General features: G+C 31.4%; 2 protein-coding genes across 2 annotated transcripts; one reads left to right on the forward strand and one right to left on the reverse strand.

Annotated features, from left to right (window-relative positions):
* Positions 1-1,033: 1,033 nt before the first annotated feature.
* Positions 1,034-10,897, reverse strand: LOC110994213 (protein PALS2). Its single transcript, XM_022260748.2, has 12 exons — positions 10,748-10,897; positions 8,568-8,665; positions 7,404-7,553; positions 7,064-7,267; positions 6,726-6,956; positions 6,552-6,650; positions 6,122-6,280; positions 5,540-5,750; positions 4,611-4,781; positions 3,759-3,904; positions 2,897-2,971; positions 1,034-2,478 (listed from the first exon to the last, which is right to left on the reverse strand). Exons 1-12 carry the CDS (start codon positions 10,827-10,829, stop codon positions 2,302-2,304), a joined length of 1,803 nt encoding a protein of 600 aa, XP_022116440.2. The 5' UTR covers positions 10,830-10,897; the 3' UTR covers positions 1,034-2,301.
* A 3,625-nt stretch (positions 10,898-14,522) lies between these two features.
* LOC110994260 (uricase) lies at positions 14,523-16,974 on the forward strand. The gene is made up of 5 exons (XM_022260808.2): positions 14,523-14,653; positions 14,737-15,248; positions 15,413-15,536; positions 15,683-15,869; positions 16,434-16,974. Exons 1-5 carry the CDS (start codon positions 14,631-14,633, stop codon positions 16,605-16,607), a joined length of 1,020 nt encoding a protein of 339 aa, XP_022116500.1. The 5' UTR covers positions 14,523-14,630; the 3' UTR covers positions 16,608-16,974.
* Positions 16,975-17,027: the final 53 nt, after the last annotated feature.

Consider the following 17,027-nt stretch of genomic DNA (forward strand, 5'->3'; position numbering starts at 1 on the left):
TTGCATATTCATTATCGAAGTAGCTGTATCAATACGTTTAGGGTAAGATTCAAATTGGGCATAGCCCGAACTATCGCTTTACCACTTGCTTACAATGCGTTTCTTATACTCGAACAAACTACGGAAGTAGCTGTTTATAGCATACATACGAGCATATTCAAGTTTTGTCTTTGTAAAGCATTTATAATAATTTATTTAGTCAATAAGACTCTCAGTGATAAATAAATATAGCGCATTAGCAATATGTTTATTGTAATAAAGCAAAAATAAAATAAAGCAGTTTGCTGTAAAATATATTGAAAAATTCTCGATACAATAAAATTTATAGCTAAATAACAAAACAAAATGGACGGAATGTGAGATTCTGATCTATCTGGCTCATACCATGCGTAAGCGATTTCAATTACAAACAAATTAACTTTACAGACATTGTATTTCATGACATTCTAATACATAACTCAGCAGTCTGTGTAAAAAATAAAATATAAACTAAAATAACAGCAACGGAAATAATGACATATTAGAAAGTATAGTGTCAAAAAGTTGATAATTATTTCTTGAACATCTTGTAAGTTATGATAATATTACAAAAAAATATTTAAACTCTATAAACAAACAATCCTATATGCAAAATACGAGCGGTTATTGCTACGATTCCTTGATGTTTCTAAAACTCTCAACTCAGACATGCTGTCTGCAGATTTCACTAAACTCTCCACTACTCCTGTTGACATTAGGCCTATTTCAGTTACGAATGGTTAAAAGAAAATATGCAAGTAAAAGTTAAATATGGCATCCACACGTGGGTTATGAATATGATTGTCATCTTCGATTGAATACTTAGGGCCTGTTTCACAATGTCCGGATAAGTTCCAAATAAGCTATTTGTTACTTATTTGTAGGATAAACAGTATTTTTGCGTTTCACGACTGTCAGATAGCGCTATTTGTCATGAAATGCCAAGTATCTTATTCGGAACTTTTATCTTTCGAATAGCTATTTGGCACTTTATCCATACACTGTGAAACAGGCCCTTAATCTGTAAAGATAATTGAGAAATACTAACTTAAATCTTAATCTATTGGTTTATCACAAATATTTCTGTGATAGCACTGTGATGTCTTTATTTATTACTTGTGCTTTTAAAGTATACAATTAAATTCATATAAGCGATTATCTACTTATTAAATGCAAAACTATATTAGATAAAGCTAAATATACAAAAAATCTTAATATTTAAAGTTGGTAATATATAAGATATTTATTTCGTATGGAGATTTGTTTTTATAAATAGATCTAGATTTTAGATCTGGCAACCATTTTTAATAAAAAATTTAAAGGTGGGAATTTGAACACCATTAGAAATGACACATGTTTTAACTTATAAATATGCAATATATAATTTTAAAGAGTTAGATTTTTCATGTAAACACAATGAAACTTATCGCAATGCTACATACGAATCGCTATAAGAACATTAGTTACTAACACAAGATTTCCATACATTTGATATAGTCCACTTGCGATCCGAAAGCAAACTAGGTAACTCCAGGATTTAAATTCCAAATACGCTATATAAGCGTTTCTTTTTACAATCGTTTGAATTGTATATGCAAATTTTATTCATAACGAAAATTTTCCTGTTACCCTGCTATAAAGTTGTGATGAAAACATCTATTTTATTCATAATCATTTTAAACATCTCAATGAATGGTTATAAGTGCAGAGTCAGGGGACACTCTTAGTGTAAGGATAATGGAATGATTTGTATTGTATAGTGCATTTTGCTTCATTACCCTTAAATACTCGAACTCATCAGGTATTTGGTGTCCATTGCACATTTAACTGATACCTTAGCTGCAAATTACTTATACTAATTGTAAAACATTGTTTGCATTCTCTTTAGAAAATGTTTAATTATTGTTGCACTTTTAAAAGTACAAATGTGATGTTTACATAATCTCTTAATCGTGCTGTATTAAAAAAAAGTATATATTTATTTACTAAACATAATATATGTGTATAATCTTAACATAAACATAGCTTTTTCAAAAGCACAATTCCATACAAAAATATATGGAGTTTCAATTCTGGTAAAATGCAGGAAAGCAAAGGAGGTTTAAAAAGTTGTTAGGCGATTTGATAAAATTTAGCTAAGTTTTTCCGCACTACACTCGTTCCTTTTGTTTATACAATAAAGGAAAAAGCTTAGAAAATACATGGATTTGGAATACTTTTAATTTCTATTTGAAAGCTTTGAGCCGATTATGCTTTTGAAAATGCTATATATCATGACAAATGCTAATAAATCCAGCTGACAGGCACCCATTGGTGGTCAGTGGATAGAGAGTGAAGCGCATCCATTATTTTAGAGTAAGTGGTATCATTGTTTGTGTTAATTATCTCTAAGTCGATGTATTTCTCGTACTGTCTTTGAATACGGGCGCTTTCTTCTAGCGTCTGCTTTAAGTCTTCCTCCTGTCGAAGTGTATATTTTGATGAAGTACGATATATTCGATTACTTATTAAGGGCGTTTTTAAAGACATAATGTATACAAATAATCTATGTTAGCAATATAAAAGACAAGTTTTCTTGAATAGTTATCATCTGGCATATGTTGATGGAATATTACTTCTGTATATCCAGGAATGTTTGACATTAATAATAATGTAAACGAGGTTAATCATAAAAATAATTATCTTCTTGAGACACACACCCGCATATGAAGAAAAATTATTAATGAAACAAAAAAAAAATTGTTTTAACAATGCCGTGCATTTCTTTAAAATTACAATAACCAAAAACTTATTTTTTTAGATTAATAGAATATTTTAATTTAAGTAATATAGTTTACAATATTTTTAATAATAATTAATATAACGTATGTGTACGTACCTCGTAAAGCGATGCGAGCGACTCGAGCGTGCGCGCGCGTCTTGAGCTGTAGCGGATGGAGCTCTGCCGGTCGAACTACACACATGCTTGGCTATACTAGCGTACTCTAGCTACGCAGGCTTTACACGTATGAATTTATTTCAGTCTTAACGTTAGCTGTATTGAGGCATAAAATGAAGTCATACGTGGAAAATCTATACATATAATAACAACTACTGTTTAAATATCTAGATTAAACTCTTAAACAACAATGAGATAGTCATGCATTTTAAAAACTTGAATAAAAAATGTTTACAACATCAACAAGCAAGTTATACGCCTGTGTGGCCCAATTACCGTATATAAAATGTTATTAAAAAGTCCTGGGTTGATTCCCGTTGAAAGTTGTTGCTACGGTTCAGAAAAAAACTCAGTAGCTCCTTCAAAAAAGAGAATCTAAATTTGTAGAGTATGAAATTATTTAACTGATTTCACCTACGGAATTGATAATTCAGCGTGATAGACCGTTTAATTGTTTTATATCACCCTTATGCCATACCTGAATTATACGAGATAAATTTGTATATATTTCTACAGCTTTATTAATTATATTTAAAAAGTATATGAAGTGTAAATAGCTTTCCATCCCTTTACATAATTCTACAAAGGATTTCTTACAAAGTACTTCAAATTATCTGTTAAAGAGCTTAATGGACGAAATAATAACTCAGACTACTCAATCACATTATTTCTTCATTTTCAAAAGCGGTCTAATTCCAACCTACATAAAATATTTAAATTTATATTTGGAAATAAAAAAAGCGACTATGCTTATGACATTAAAAACTTAGCGATAAGTCACACTTATTTGAGAAATACTTACTGTTAGATTCCGATTAGAGGCGTACGTGAGGTTCCTCAATTGGTCTATTCCGGGTGAACCAATCATCACGACGTAAGGAAGATATTCGCTGCTATTGTGAAGCAGTTTCAGAGACTGTGGGGCACAATCCAGAATACACATCTTTCCTGCAATTTATATCAAGAAATCAGCCTAAGTATAATGCACAGAAATAGGCCTGACAGAAGCACAGAAGTTTCTAGATTTTCATACACCTATTTATTATAAAAGCTCACCGGAGCTGCTATTCAAGCCCTTAGTATACAAAGAGATGTACAAGAAAAGAAATACATTAATTATGAACAATTATTATCCTTAATTTGTTAAATTAGCTTAGATTGATATTAACATAAGTCATAGACCATAGAGTATTATCAAAAACTAAAGCCAGCGACTGATCTGTAACATTTTATCGTAACGTAACGCTACGTTACGACGCAATGTTACAGGTCAGTACAGCGAGCACATCCGCTCGCTCGCGTTGTGCTCCATTCGGCTGTCGGTATTTTTGCGAATCCTATGAGTGTTACGTTACGCTTTTATTTTAGCTTAGTGTTCGCCAGGAGCCAGGTCAGTCAGTTAATGCCGTAACGTAACACGCTCGCCTTGAATATTTTGGTATGGCCAAGTGCTTATGTCAATCGCCACTTTAAAAGGTACTTTAACTAGAAAAGTATACTCTCAGTTTTTAACCGGAAACTTGACATTGGGCGATGGAAGTCCAGCAATTAGATCTTGGACGACAGAGGTCCATGCACCTAACACTTATGATCAATTTAATAAAATATAATTAAATAGCTCTAGCATCTAGCATATGGATTAGGAAAAACCTACCCTCTTTAATAACCGCTCGTATGGAGTCCAAATGTGTTCCATACAAATGACCATTATGCTCGCCATACTCAAGGAAACGGCCGGCATGAGCGTCTCTTTCCATTTCTTCCCGGGACACGAACCAATATGAGGACCCACTTTCTTCCAAAGGCCGAGGTGGTCGAGATGTATCTGGCGAGCGTAATAACCACATTTATATGTGTGAGTGCGTCTAATTGTCTAATTGCACTATATTAAAAACTAGAAATACAGTGTATGCTCTATATAACGTCACGTATGGGACTGTGCTAATGATGACGTTTCAAAATGATGCCCTTAAATGGAAAGAAAAAGTCTGTATTTTTGAATAAAAAAAGGAAAAAGTTTATTTCAGACTAGTGTTAGTAATTATATAAAACACAATTCTGATTTGAACGCTATTTACGCGTATAGTCGCGTTATTTTGGCTTCACGTCTTTTTGACGAAATTATATTGTATTTTTATACTTGTTTTATTCATATCTTGCGATACATAAATTTTCGTGGTGAATTACGCTTAAGCAATCCCAATTTGTAAACGAACAAAAGAACGGATTTCTTAGAAAGTTTGGTACGTTTGATGCCGATAGTCGAGTTTATCACGGGCTAGGACTATAAAGAGAAAAAAAAAACATACACAGCTCCGCAGTTCAGAGTCGACTTTACACTATATACATATTTGAATTTGAATTTGAATATGTTAAAATACATATTTCCGTTCGAATCTGAGATAGTCCGCTAGTAAAATATATGTTGAAACTCAATCAAAATTTGTTCTACAAGAGCTTCTAATTGTTGGAAGTTTTGATTTAAAATATCACCGAAATATTTGAATTTAATTGAATTAAATTCAAATGTTAAGGTTAAAACTAAAAGTTTTTTAACAAAATATTACATTAATATTAACTTACGTGGGATTACAGCCCCAAATCTATCAGGGTACTCCTGAATCATCTTATTCTTAAGAGTTCTCCGTCCAACGCCCCGCGTGCCCACCAAAGCCAACACTCGGCGTAGAAAAGGCGGAGTACGGGCCACCTCTTCATACAGTGCCAACTCAGCACCTTCTAGCTGCACACTTGAACGGGACTCATAAACGAATTTCTTCTTTTTTCTGGATATCTGACCAAGAAAAAAATATATTATACATTTTGGAATCCTACCTTTTTTTTAAAGGGTGACATTTTTCTTAATACCATAGATTAATCAAATAAGTACATTTAAAAATATAAATAAATTTATATGGATGATAGATATGAACTACTTTAATACCTAAAGTACCTAGCTGACTTTTTTATGAACCATATAATTTTAGCTGAAATTTGACCCATGTCTGTTCTTATATTACAAGTTAATTTTTATTGGAATCTCTGAGCAAAAATACCCATAACGTAAAGATGGTAAAAACAAGCTATCTAATTATTACTTTCAGTCTATATAAATTATAAACTAATCCTAACACATTAGAGGACCTGTAAAAGAAACTTTCTTACCCTGGCTCCGCATATGCTAATTTTATGCACAAAATCTGCTTCTGGTGGTACATATGCTTTTCTTCTCTCTTCTAGTTCAGGTGAAGGTATTAAACCAACAACATCAGGCTTCTCAACATGACTTGCTTGCCACCAATTTGGGTCTTTTCTATCTGATATCTGAAATATGATAAATTACAGTAACTATTTTATTGATTTTAAATTTTTGACACTAACACAAGTCAACCACACCAGACATAATTTTAATGTTGTGTGTAATTAATATTATAATGAAATTACCACTAAATTAACCTATTTAATTAACTATAAATTAGTAATATTGAATGTGAATAATTAAACTTATTTTTTGGACTATTATTTTTTAAATCTTTCAAATTCATTTAAGTGTTCAGACAATCAATTATTTTCATCTAGTGAAGTTCATACATACTTGTAAAATGTCACCCCTTTTAAACTCTAATCCTATTTCTTTACATGGAATGAGTGTATCTTCTACTGGGCTGTAGTCAAATAGCGCCCTAACATAACACTGCAAACAAAAAATGTGCTATATATAAATTTTCATAATAATATAGGGAAAAGCTACTTAGTAATTAATACATACACTAAGTTTATTAGTTAATTGAGCACTCTTTTCTTTTAAATTTGGTCCCACTTTCAAGGTTACCCTATCATTGGGTTTTGAAACTGCTTCTTTTAGTTGTTCCTCAGAATCTACTTGCACTCCATCCACCTCCAGTAAGACATCACCCACATTTAAAAGAGCTTGTTTCGCTGCTGCACTGCCAGCTAAAATTCTGGCCACTATCAACTGTCCATGTTCATCAGTTGTAACCTGAAATATTCAAATTATTTCACATAAAAACACAAGTAATTATTTGTTAGGTTTGGTATACAAAACAAGAAATTTTAATATTTTATTCGTATATTATATCAACTTACAGTTAAACCTAAGGGTTGACCAGGCACCTTACGGAGACCCACAACTTTAACAGTTTCAACTGGCATGTCTCCGTTTTGATCTGGACTTGGCGTAAGTGCTTCTGCAATATCCTTAGTTCCTTCTTTTATGTCTATTTTCTCATCAATACCAGAACCTCTTTCTAACCAAATTTTACCAACTTGATCATGTGCTTCAATGAGAGCCTAAAAAAGACTTTAATGCAGTCATATATTTTTCAAAACTTATAAGAAATGATTTAAAAAGCAGAAATTTGCAAAAAACTCGAAACAAATTCGTCGCTAACAATGAAATATCTTCAATGCTTAATGAATCACGTACCTTAAAATGAACCCGAGATAATAAGATAGCTAGTTCAGCTTGTTCGATTGTTCGAATATTGTTACCTCGATATTCGCTGAGCGATCGTATTATATTTACATTGTCCAAGGAGACAGGCTTCACAATCAAATCCTCCTCAGAATCGATCGACTGTAAATTATAATTATTATTTCAACCATAACAACAACAGTAGAAATTCAGTTGTATAACGTAAACAAGATTAGGCGTGGCACTAACGCTAAGGGAATTTAAACTTGTTGAATTAAAAGAAATATGAAAGTCAGGACTTTTCATTTACAATATTTAAATTCTTATTATACACTTTTTTATTAGTATAAATAATATATAATTGACGAATATATCGAAAAATCACAAGAACAAAAGAACACACCCTTGACCGCTGCTTGGTTCCACTTTCTTATTATTAATATCTGACTTCGAAGTTTATACTTTGTATTCGTCAAATACGTACATTCGTGTCAGTTACAGTGACTGGAAGTGTCAACTTTTTTAAATGACAATGTGTATATCGTGCATAGTATAGACTCTCAAAACTTACTCTAAATATATAATTAATTACAGTATAAAAATCATAATTAAAAATATTGACCGTTATTCGTTTATCATGTAACGCAAAAGGGCTCAGATATTGGTCGAATTATCGATGACGTAGCATGGTTTTAAAAAATATTTCTTTACTTATCTAATACTAATAATGTCGTTCAGTTTACTTTCGTCTGAGTTTTTAAGCAAACGATTATATTTGTTATTTTTAAATAATCTGAAAGTTAAATTTAGTTTTAAATTCTTTATAGCCTATAGGTTTGTAGCCTTGGATACCATAAGCCGAAAATATTTTGTGTGCGCGTAATTCGAAATAATTCTAACTGGATTATTCGGTCATTTCATAGATAATAAACAAACAAAAATGGATTATTCCAATTAAAATTTTATGTCAATGGTCAAATTTGAGTTAAAATTTATACAGTATAATATAAAATAGTATCATTCACTTTCTTTACATTCCAAAAGTAAGGTGATTCTGGTTGCAATGCTAACAATAAATTTCTATCTAAACGTTTTTACTTTTTTGGTCAATTTAAGAAACGAGTCTTCACTTTAATTATATAAAATATTACTAAAATTTTAACAGATCATAGATACCTCACATTTCCGTGCAAAATCGGGACTCTCTACAATGCCTCTTAAAAATATCACATCATGGTTTGATAAATCTTCTTCTGGTTTGGGCTCCTCCTTTTCTGAAAAATTATTTGGGTTAATAATTTGACGCCTCCGTCCTCATACATATGGTATGTAAAAATGCTCTTCAACTTGAAAAATTGTCAATCTTTGTTTAAAAATTTTATTTTTCACGAATGTACAGTATTCTTAACCTACATAATAATTATAATAGATAACATATAAATATTTAACCTAAATGTCTAACAAAATAAAACAATAATAAGAGGAAAAAATGTTCAAGATCCCTCGATATACTGAAAAGGTCAATGAGGGCTAAGAGCTCAGTCTTTTCTATAAGCAAAGATGCCGATAACCCGTTTGTATACTTGTGTTCTTTAAGAATGTAATACCTAATTTTCCTTTTATTTTAGAAACGCTTCATAATATTATCCTAGCTTAATTATATACCTACCCTTTTAACTTAGTTATGAATAGAGATAGGAGAGTTACAGTTTTGATAATATCTAGTAGGCGACTCTTGATTTAGGATCGTATAAAATTTCACGAAATAATATCAAGTAAAAATGAGTTTCTTCAAAAATCTATCAAGACTTAGCTAGATTACTGAAAATCTGGGTTTAAATGGTTATATATATATATATATTTATATATATATATATATATACATATACATATATGTATTACGTTAATTTTATGTGATTATATATCCCATTATGTAAGCCCTTTTATTACGATTTTATTCAAATAAGAAATAATAATTTTATATTATGAGATTTTTAAATTGTAAATAATCATTAGAAAACAATAAATGCTTGTATAATTTCACTATTACTTAATTTAAACAACATTTTAATTAATAATAAGAAAGTCTATTCGTAGAACGTGTTCTAGAAATATAATAAAGTAGTTTTTTATTTTTCTAAGCTTAAAATTCTTAAAGAAATTAAGATGTAGGTTTCTCTTCATCTCTGTTTAATCAAGGCTTGTTTAATTTTATGCCTAAGTTTTTCCTTATCTGTAAATTATTCAGAGATGCATAGAAGAATGATGAACATCATAATATATTATGAAGGAAAATACGCAGCGAAGTAGCTTGTATCTCGTTGATATTACAAAAAAGTCTACCCACCTTTTTGGTCTATTAATATCTATGATAATAATATTATGTAAAGTGTCTGTGGACATATTATTTATAGCAAGGGTCCTGGCATTTAAGTAGAAGATTTTCTCGTATTTTTTATTGACAGGAATTAAAGTTCGGATCAATAACACAATTTTTTTTTAATGAATTAAGGTCATGGTCGTTGCTGCTTTTAAAGATTATATTTATTAAAAAAATCGGGACTAATTCATTTGCTCGTGTTCTTCTAGGGTTAATGGTCAATACCATTTAGATATCGAAGAAATCTTTAACACAGACATCCGGTTTTTTTGCGGTCGTTTGCAGGGATTTTAAACGAGCACATGCTAACCGTGCATTTTATATATATATTTTTAATTAAGTTTAAAAAAATTATTTAGATTATTATTTGATATGTTGTACGCAACCTCCCTAGCTAGTGTATAGTGTTCTTTAACAAGACAGAAAGATGAATGACTCTGCAGTAATGATGTCACATGTGTAGCACGAACACGAATCGAAATCAGAACGAATAAGATTATTTTTAGTTATTTCCGCGAAATATTTTAAAAGAATCAAGACTGCAGTTGAATCACGCTTTTCTCATTTATGACCGATATAAAACTTTGATAAGTTATTAATGAAAATTACGTATTTGATGAGATGTACATAATCCTATATTCAACAAAACAACTGCAACGTCTTAGAGAAATACATAGATAGAGTGTGAGATATTTATAATCATTACTTAAAAATATATAAAAATATACTAAAAATATATTATATTTTAATGAACACCTGCAATTTTTTTATGGAAAGGTTAGTAAACTATTAAATTTTACCATAGGTAATAAAATATGACTGTTATATAGGAATGTTATAGCAAGTTAATAATATATAAAATACTTTAATACTAAAGCTTTTCGTCAGCCAAAGGAAACCTGCCTACTGCAGTGATTTGGAGTAAGTACCGCAAATCCGTGCAAAACATGGATTTAGCTAACACGCGATGACTTACGGTCGTCTGGTGGTTTATTGGCTGTAAAATCTCTGAAGCCCCGCCAGCTGACGGTGTATCTACCGCTTCGTCTCACCATCATTTCACAACACAAATCACAGAAGAGAACGCGTGCTTCGCTGGTTCGTGCGTGCACGTGCGTACGTCACGCGCGCGCCGTCAGCTGTCCCTGATGAAACACGTCAGCGCCGCCCGCCCTCGCGCCTGCGCACAACGACTTTCGCGTCGTTTATAGTGTTGGGTGCCTTTGTCGATATTCCGATACACAACGTGAAATGATTTGTATTAACCATCGTACTCACTTCTTACTAATCGACTCCAAGATACCTAATGTTGGTAACGGATATGTTGTAATATAACCCTGCTGGCAATAGCAGGATACAAAGGATACAAAACCTGATTCCCGGCTTGGGTTTGAAGATAATAAATAATATGTTCAATAAGAAACAAAAAAATAAGCATTCAGGACTAATAACGTTAATTAATAATAATTTGTTTTCGTTTTAAATTGAAATATCCAAATATCATTTATTTCTATATAAATCGCTACTAGTCGTAGTGTTTTATCTAGATTTAAAACTGTATAAGAAATTATCGACATATCTCTTCATGCGCACTTAAAGCGCATCCGCCGCCCGCCCGCCCAAACTCTTAAACGTTTACTATTACACTACTAACACTGACGATTAAGTATTTTGGAACACGTATTTAGAGATAAAACGATTCGTTCATTACTATCATAAAATTAACACATCAAGCGTTTTAGATAGAATATTGAGTAGGCGGAAGTTTAATTTCGCACTACTTCAAATTTCTTACGTATTAAATTTTTAATTTATTCTAATGGATACTAAAAAAAGTGTCAGTGGCGGTACAACCGTTTTAGGTCAGGGTTTCAGAAAGAAGGTGTTCAGCCTTCTGTGCCTGAACACGCCGTCGACTTTTTGAGTCTAAGGCAAGCAGGTTTCCTCAAGATTTTTTCCTTCACTGTTCGAGAAAATGCTAAAGAGCCAGCCAGCCAGCCAGAGAGCACAGCCAGGGATCGAACCTTGAATCGAACGACCTCAGGGGTGAGAGTCTATTACTGGGCTAACACTGACCATATACTTAATACTTAGTTATTTAGTCTAGCATCATATTCGTTAAACTAACATTTGATAATTAAATATGTGACTCTGTCTAATATTCTACAGGTATACGTATTCAATCTACACGTATACATACTCATCCGATATTTCCATATAGATTGGAGTATCCATCGTAGAAAAACATTATTGTAACGTCATAAAATCGGTAAATATAAAAAGTAAACCTAATAAAATGTTACGAGGGCATAAAATTGCGTGCCTCTCCTTTATAGTTTCAATTCGATTGAATTGAACCAAGTATTATTATTAAAAAAACACGAAACAGTTTTTCCATGTGCTTATTAAAACTTTCGGGAATGCCGTAGTTCATTGTAATATGATAACTATATAAAGGCGATCATTTTTATATATGTCTATGTTTTAGCCCAATATATATGCATTGTTTGTGTGCCAAGAACAAAAAAATAAACTAGTATTAAAATCAAAGCGTTGAACGAACGCTAAAATCTGGCAGTAAAATTAAATAATTGAGTAAGAAGTGTCGCTAAAAAATCTACTTTAAAGTTTTCTAGACTGATTTGTGTGACTTTCAGATGATCAAACTAAACAAAGGGTACTATTTAATGTACAATATTATTTATAAATTACAATAAAAAATTAAAGAAAGGAATTGGAGCGAACACATTAAAAAAAATAAGTTTAGAAGAATAATATACATATATAAAAATGCTAACTATAATTGTACGTACAATTAAATGACCTTCAGTAATCAGTATCACAAGGACACGATGTAAACAATAAAACGTGTCAAACATAATTGTCATTAATGAAATAATAATTAAAATTTTAATACATTTATGACAACCTAGATAATCGCGTCTTTTTTTTATTTAAGTATCTAGGTGATACAAAAAAGAATTAGGTCTATACAATTCATACAAGTCTATAATATATATAACAGGATTTTTTTTCTCTTTTAGCACATCTGTACCGTTTTAAACCATCTAGGACGAAATCTTTTGAAGCTTAAACTACTTAAGTTACTTATTTATTTAATTATAAGTAATCTAACAGCTTATACTTATACATATTATAATACAAAATACTAAGACAATACAGAAAGCCAAAACAGATTACATAGATAAACAATTTATGTATAAAAAACAGAAAACAAGCAAGCGCATTAAAAGACAAAGATACATTAAATTTTTTTTTAAACTACAACTTAAAAAAAATCAGTCTTCCCGCTTCGCCAAGTACTTATTGATATTTCTCTTTTTGAGGTGGAAAACATCAATGTCCTGACAATGGTTGTCATAGTTCGATAAAACCCGTTACATTTACAATGTTGACCAGACGTCCGACCTGATTTACCATATATTTTTTATATATCGCTGAAGATAAAGAAGCACTAAAATAGTGCCAGAACACAAGGAAACTGGGTACTGTATGTGTACCTGGTATTTTTATAACTAATAATAATTTGAAAGAAAATTTACCTTAGTATATGAACGACGTGATCCGTAACCCGGCTATATAACTGGTTGCTAAAAAAAGTAATCAATCGGTTTTACTTACCAATTTTATGTTATGTGTTTTTTTTTGTTATTAAATTTAATGTTAGGAAGATACATTTACATTTATTACATAGATAGAATTGTAAATGTATCTGTAATGTAATGTACATTACAGATACATTTACAATTTTTCTAACAATGTTTTTCTTCTCTTGCAAACTTTCCTTAGACTAGAGCATCAAAAAAATAAATAAATCTATAAGATATTCAGTTTAACTATCTGTTTCGTAACTCACATTATATTTTATTGAGAGTCGTATGAACTGTTTCTATATCAAATGACATCATTTCATTAAAAAAAATAAAGTAGCCAATTAATTATATCTTGCTATTATTTCTTATTAGATCAAGTATTCGTTACCATAGCAACGTTAGGTCAAAAAGGTCAATGACATATTGAGAAAAAATTAAATGGTTTATCACATTGTTCGTTTACACACAACGTATCATGAAATTGTTACAATGAAGTTAACGTTATTGTTAATTCATTTACAACAATAAACGTAAATTTAAAACGCAAGTTTGTAATTCAACAGATTTGCAATAGTTATTTTTAATAACAACATAATTAATCATAACAATTAAGCAAAATATTATTGATAAATCAGAAGTTTTGGTGTCGTGACCTGGCCAAAATGATGAAAAATTGATAGCAAATCTGACTTGACTTTATAGTTCTTGGCGACTAAAATTGTAAACGAGATAAAGAAAGAAAAACTTTGGTTTGGAATTAATTGTTTTAATTTTTTTAATTGTTGATTCTATAATTGTTATCAAGTTTTAAGAACCTGTAATGTTGAGGCCACTTTTTCAACAAACAGATTTTGTAGCAGAATTAGGTTTTCAGGAACTTTTTTATTTTAAATTCATAGGGCCTACCCCTATGAATTTAAAATAAAAAAGCTGTTGAGTGATTTTCAAATTGGAGAATGAAATTAAAAGAAAATTGTGGGCAATTTACTAATTAGTGAGCAATTTGATAAGTTGTAAATTTTTAATTTTTGTTTACATTAATTTTATTTAGTAAATCAAGCTTCATACAAAGCGATAAAAGCTAGGTTTGCATATTAGTCGCGTGCTCATTGCTGATAACACAGGTCAAAAGGCACTTGTATAAATGTGTTGCCCGTTACGATTTATCTCAGTTCGTATTGACTAAATGTTCCGAAGGCGTTTCTTGCACACGCTTAAAATCAAGTAATACAAATATTTAAAAAAATGCCGTGGACAAGCACTAACAGGTTGAATATTTTTTTAATATTTTTCTGATTGCTACTGTTTTTTTGTTTATGCGTGGGTATGTAATTTTTTTATTTTGTTACAGAATTTATGCAAAACCTTCCAACTCCAGCGCGGGTGAAGGTCCTCTCGTTGCGCCGAGAGGAGTATCTGCTTCGGCCGCAACTACAGCGGCGGCAGACTCGGGTGGTCGCTTTGAGCTCAGTGATCACGGTTATGGAAAGAGCTCCGTAAAATTGCTGCACGTACATAGAGATGGAGAACGACATGCAATCAGAGAATTCGAAGTTTCAACAGAACTGAAACTAGCATCGGAATCAGCATACATAGTTGGTGATAACAAAGAAGTGGTTGCGACGGACTCCCAGAAGAACACAGTCTATGTGTTAGCGAAGAAACATGGGATTAAAACTCCAGAGGAGTTCGGTGCAGTTGTAGTGAATCATTTTCTTTACACATATAAGCAAGTAGCGGAAGCTAGGTGTCACGTGATCGAATACCCATGGGAGAGGTTGCAAGCCGGCGCTCCGCACAACCATGCTTTTGTCTTCTCTCCGACCGCCACCAGGTGGTGTGAAGTTTCTCAAGCCAGACATGGTTAGTGTTATTTCAAGAATTTATTGTGCTCTTTTCTCAGTAATGTTTTGTTATCAACAGTCCTATTTAACTTATGATGACCGCAGCAATAAATAGAAAACACGGTAATTAATACTCATAATTGTTAATTAATTAGTTACTAATGACAATAATTTTATTAACAGAGGCCGTTGTAGTAAAATCCGGATTAAAGGGCTTAAGAGTGCTGAAGACTACTCAGTCGGCGTTCGTAGATTTTGTTCAAGATGAATACACCACACTCTCTGATGCTGCAGAAAGAATTTTCAGGTAAATATTCTGATCACCCAGATTTGTGATATCTTTTTACAAAAGCCATTGGAAGATTTTCATCGGATTTTAGAATCTTAAAGATGCTTCAAGCATTGCATATCTTGTATATAAAATTATATATATATAAAATTGTGTCTTTACAGTACTGTCGTAGAAGCAGAATGGACGTATGATAATATGAGAAAAGCGGATTTTGACAACGCCTGGCTAACTGTCAAGGATGCGATTCTTGATAAATTCGCCGGACCTCCTGATACAGGAGTTTATTCACCTTCAGTACAACACACATTATATCAAGCCGAAAAAACTGTTTTAGAAAAAGTATCCGAGGTGAGTTTTAATAGTGATTTTTTAGATTTTATTAATAATTTTAATTATTTAATCGGTACCAATTATTTACATCTAAGTGAAGAATATCTTAATGAAGGCTAATCAGTTTGTAAACATTAATAATTATAATTTCCTGTGTTATATAGACTTTTAATCAGCTTATAGTCATGTGACTGCACTAAAAATAAACAAAGCATCTTAATATGTTCGTTATAAATCATACAAGATAGATTCCTTAATTATTGAACGGCGCGTGCGTGATAAACTTAACAATGATATAATAAATCATAGATTGGTCTTATAGTGACCCAAGACATTTAAAGCCTAATAAATTAGGGATCTTATCGCAATACTCTGTATTTGTTTCGGTTCGCTATTAATTTAACACAAGACATTATTAAATAAAAAAATAGCTATGTTTACTCGTGTCTGGAGATATAATTGTGTCGGTCATACTTTAAGGTTCACATGATTAAAGAGTACGGTTCAAATGTCTCCGTTTGTAATTTAGCAAATAGTTCTTTGTCTTTTTAGTAGTTTTTTGAAACACATTTTTTTTTTCAGATTACTTGGATCCGTATGACTATGCCAAATAAACATTATCTCAACATTGATGTATCGAAATTCCCTGCAAATGTCACTAAAGGGGATCCGCGGCACTACATATACCAACCCATAGACAAACCAGCTGGGCTCATCTACGCGCAGCTACGCCGTAGACCTAAAAGCCGCTTGTGACGTAGACTTTAATTAAAAAACATTTCTTAGTTTAAGACTTCGCCAAGGGCTTCCTATTTAAATGCTATTTTGTTATTTACATCCGCATAAACATAGATTTATTGGTTTAGTTAAGTTAAGTAAGTTTAAATGAAAACAAAAATGTTTAAAGTCAGATGTTATGTTTCAAAACAATAATATGTAATTTCATATGAATGTAATTGTAAGCCTTAAAGTAAAGGAATTTTGTGAGTTCTTGTAACAATACATAACTAATGGCCATTCTTTAATACCGTTTGTTTAAAAGAACTGAATATAAATATTTATCTAGTCAAGGTTCATAAACAATGAAGAATAAAGAATATTAAATAAATTGGCTTTAAAAGTATTCTATTTATTTTATTTACACCTTCGCACGTGATAAACCTGAATCATATATAG

The sequence above is a fragment of the Pieris rapae genome, chromosome 10 (genome assembly GCF_905147795.1).
Source record: "Pieris rapae chromosome 10, ilPieRapa1.1, whole genome shotgun sequence".
NCBI lineage: Eukaryota > Metazoa > Arthropoda > Insecta > Lepidoptera > Pieridae > Pieris > Pieris rapae.

Bases quoted from the DNA above. Each gene is read 5' to 3' on its own strand.
- LOC110994260 (XM_022260808.2), top strand. From the start codon at position 14,631: ATGCCGTGGACAAGCACTAACAG. The intron at 14,654-14,736 runs GTTGAATATTTT...ATTTTGTTACAG, and splicing joins CCGTGGACAAGCACTAACAG to AATTTATGCAAAACCTTCCA. The intron at 15,537-15,682 runs GTAAATATTCTG...GTGTCTTTACAG, and splicing joins GCTGCAGAAAGAATTTTCAG to TACTGTCGTAGAAGCAGAAT.
- LOC110994213 (XM_022260748.2), bottom strand. From the start codon at position 10,829: ATGATGGTGAGACGAAGCGGTAGATACACCGTCAGCTGGCGGGGCTTC. The intron at 6,957-7,063 runs GTAAGTTGATAT...TGAATATTTCAG, and splicing joins GTCAACCCTTAGGTTTAACT to GTTACAACTGATGAACATGG. The intron at 6,651-6,725 runs GTATGTATTAAT...TTTTGTTTGCAG, and splicing joins AATTAACTAATAAACTTAGT to TGTTATGTTAGGGCGCTATT.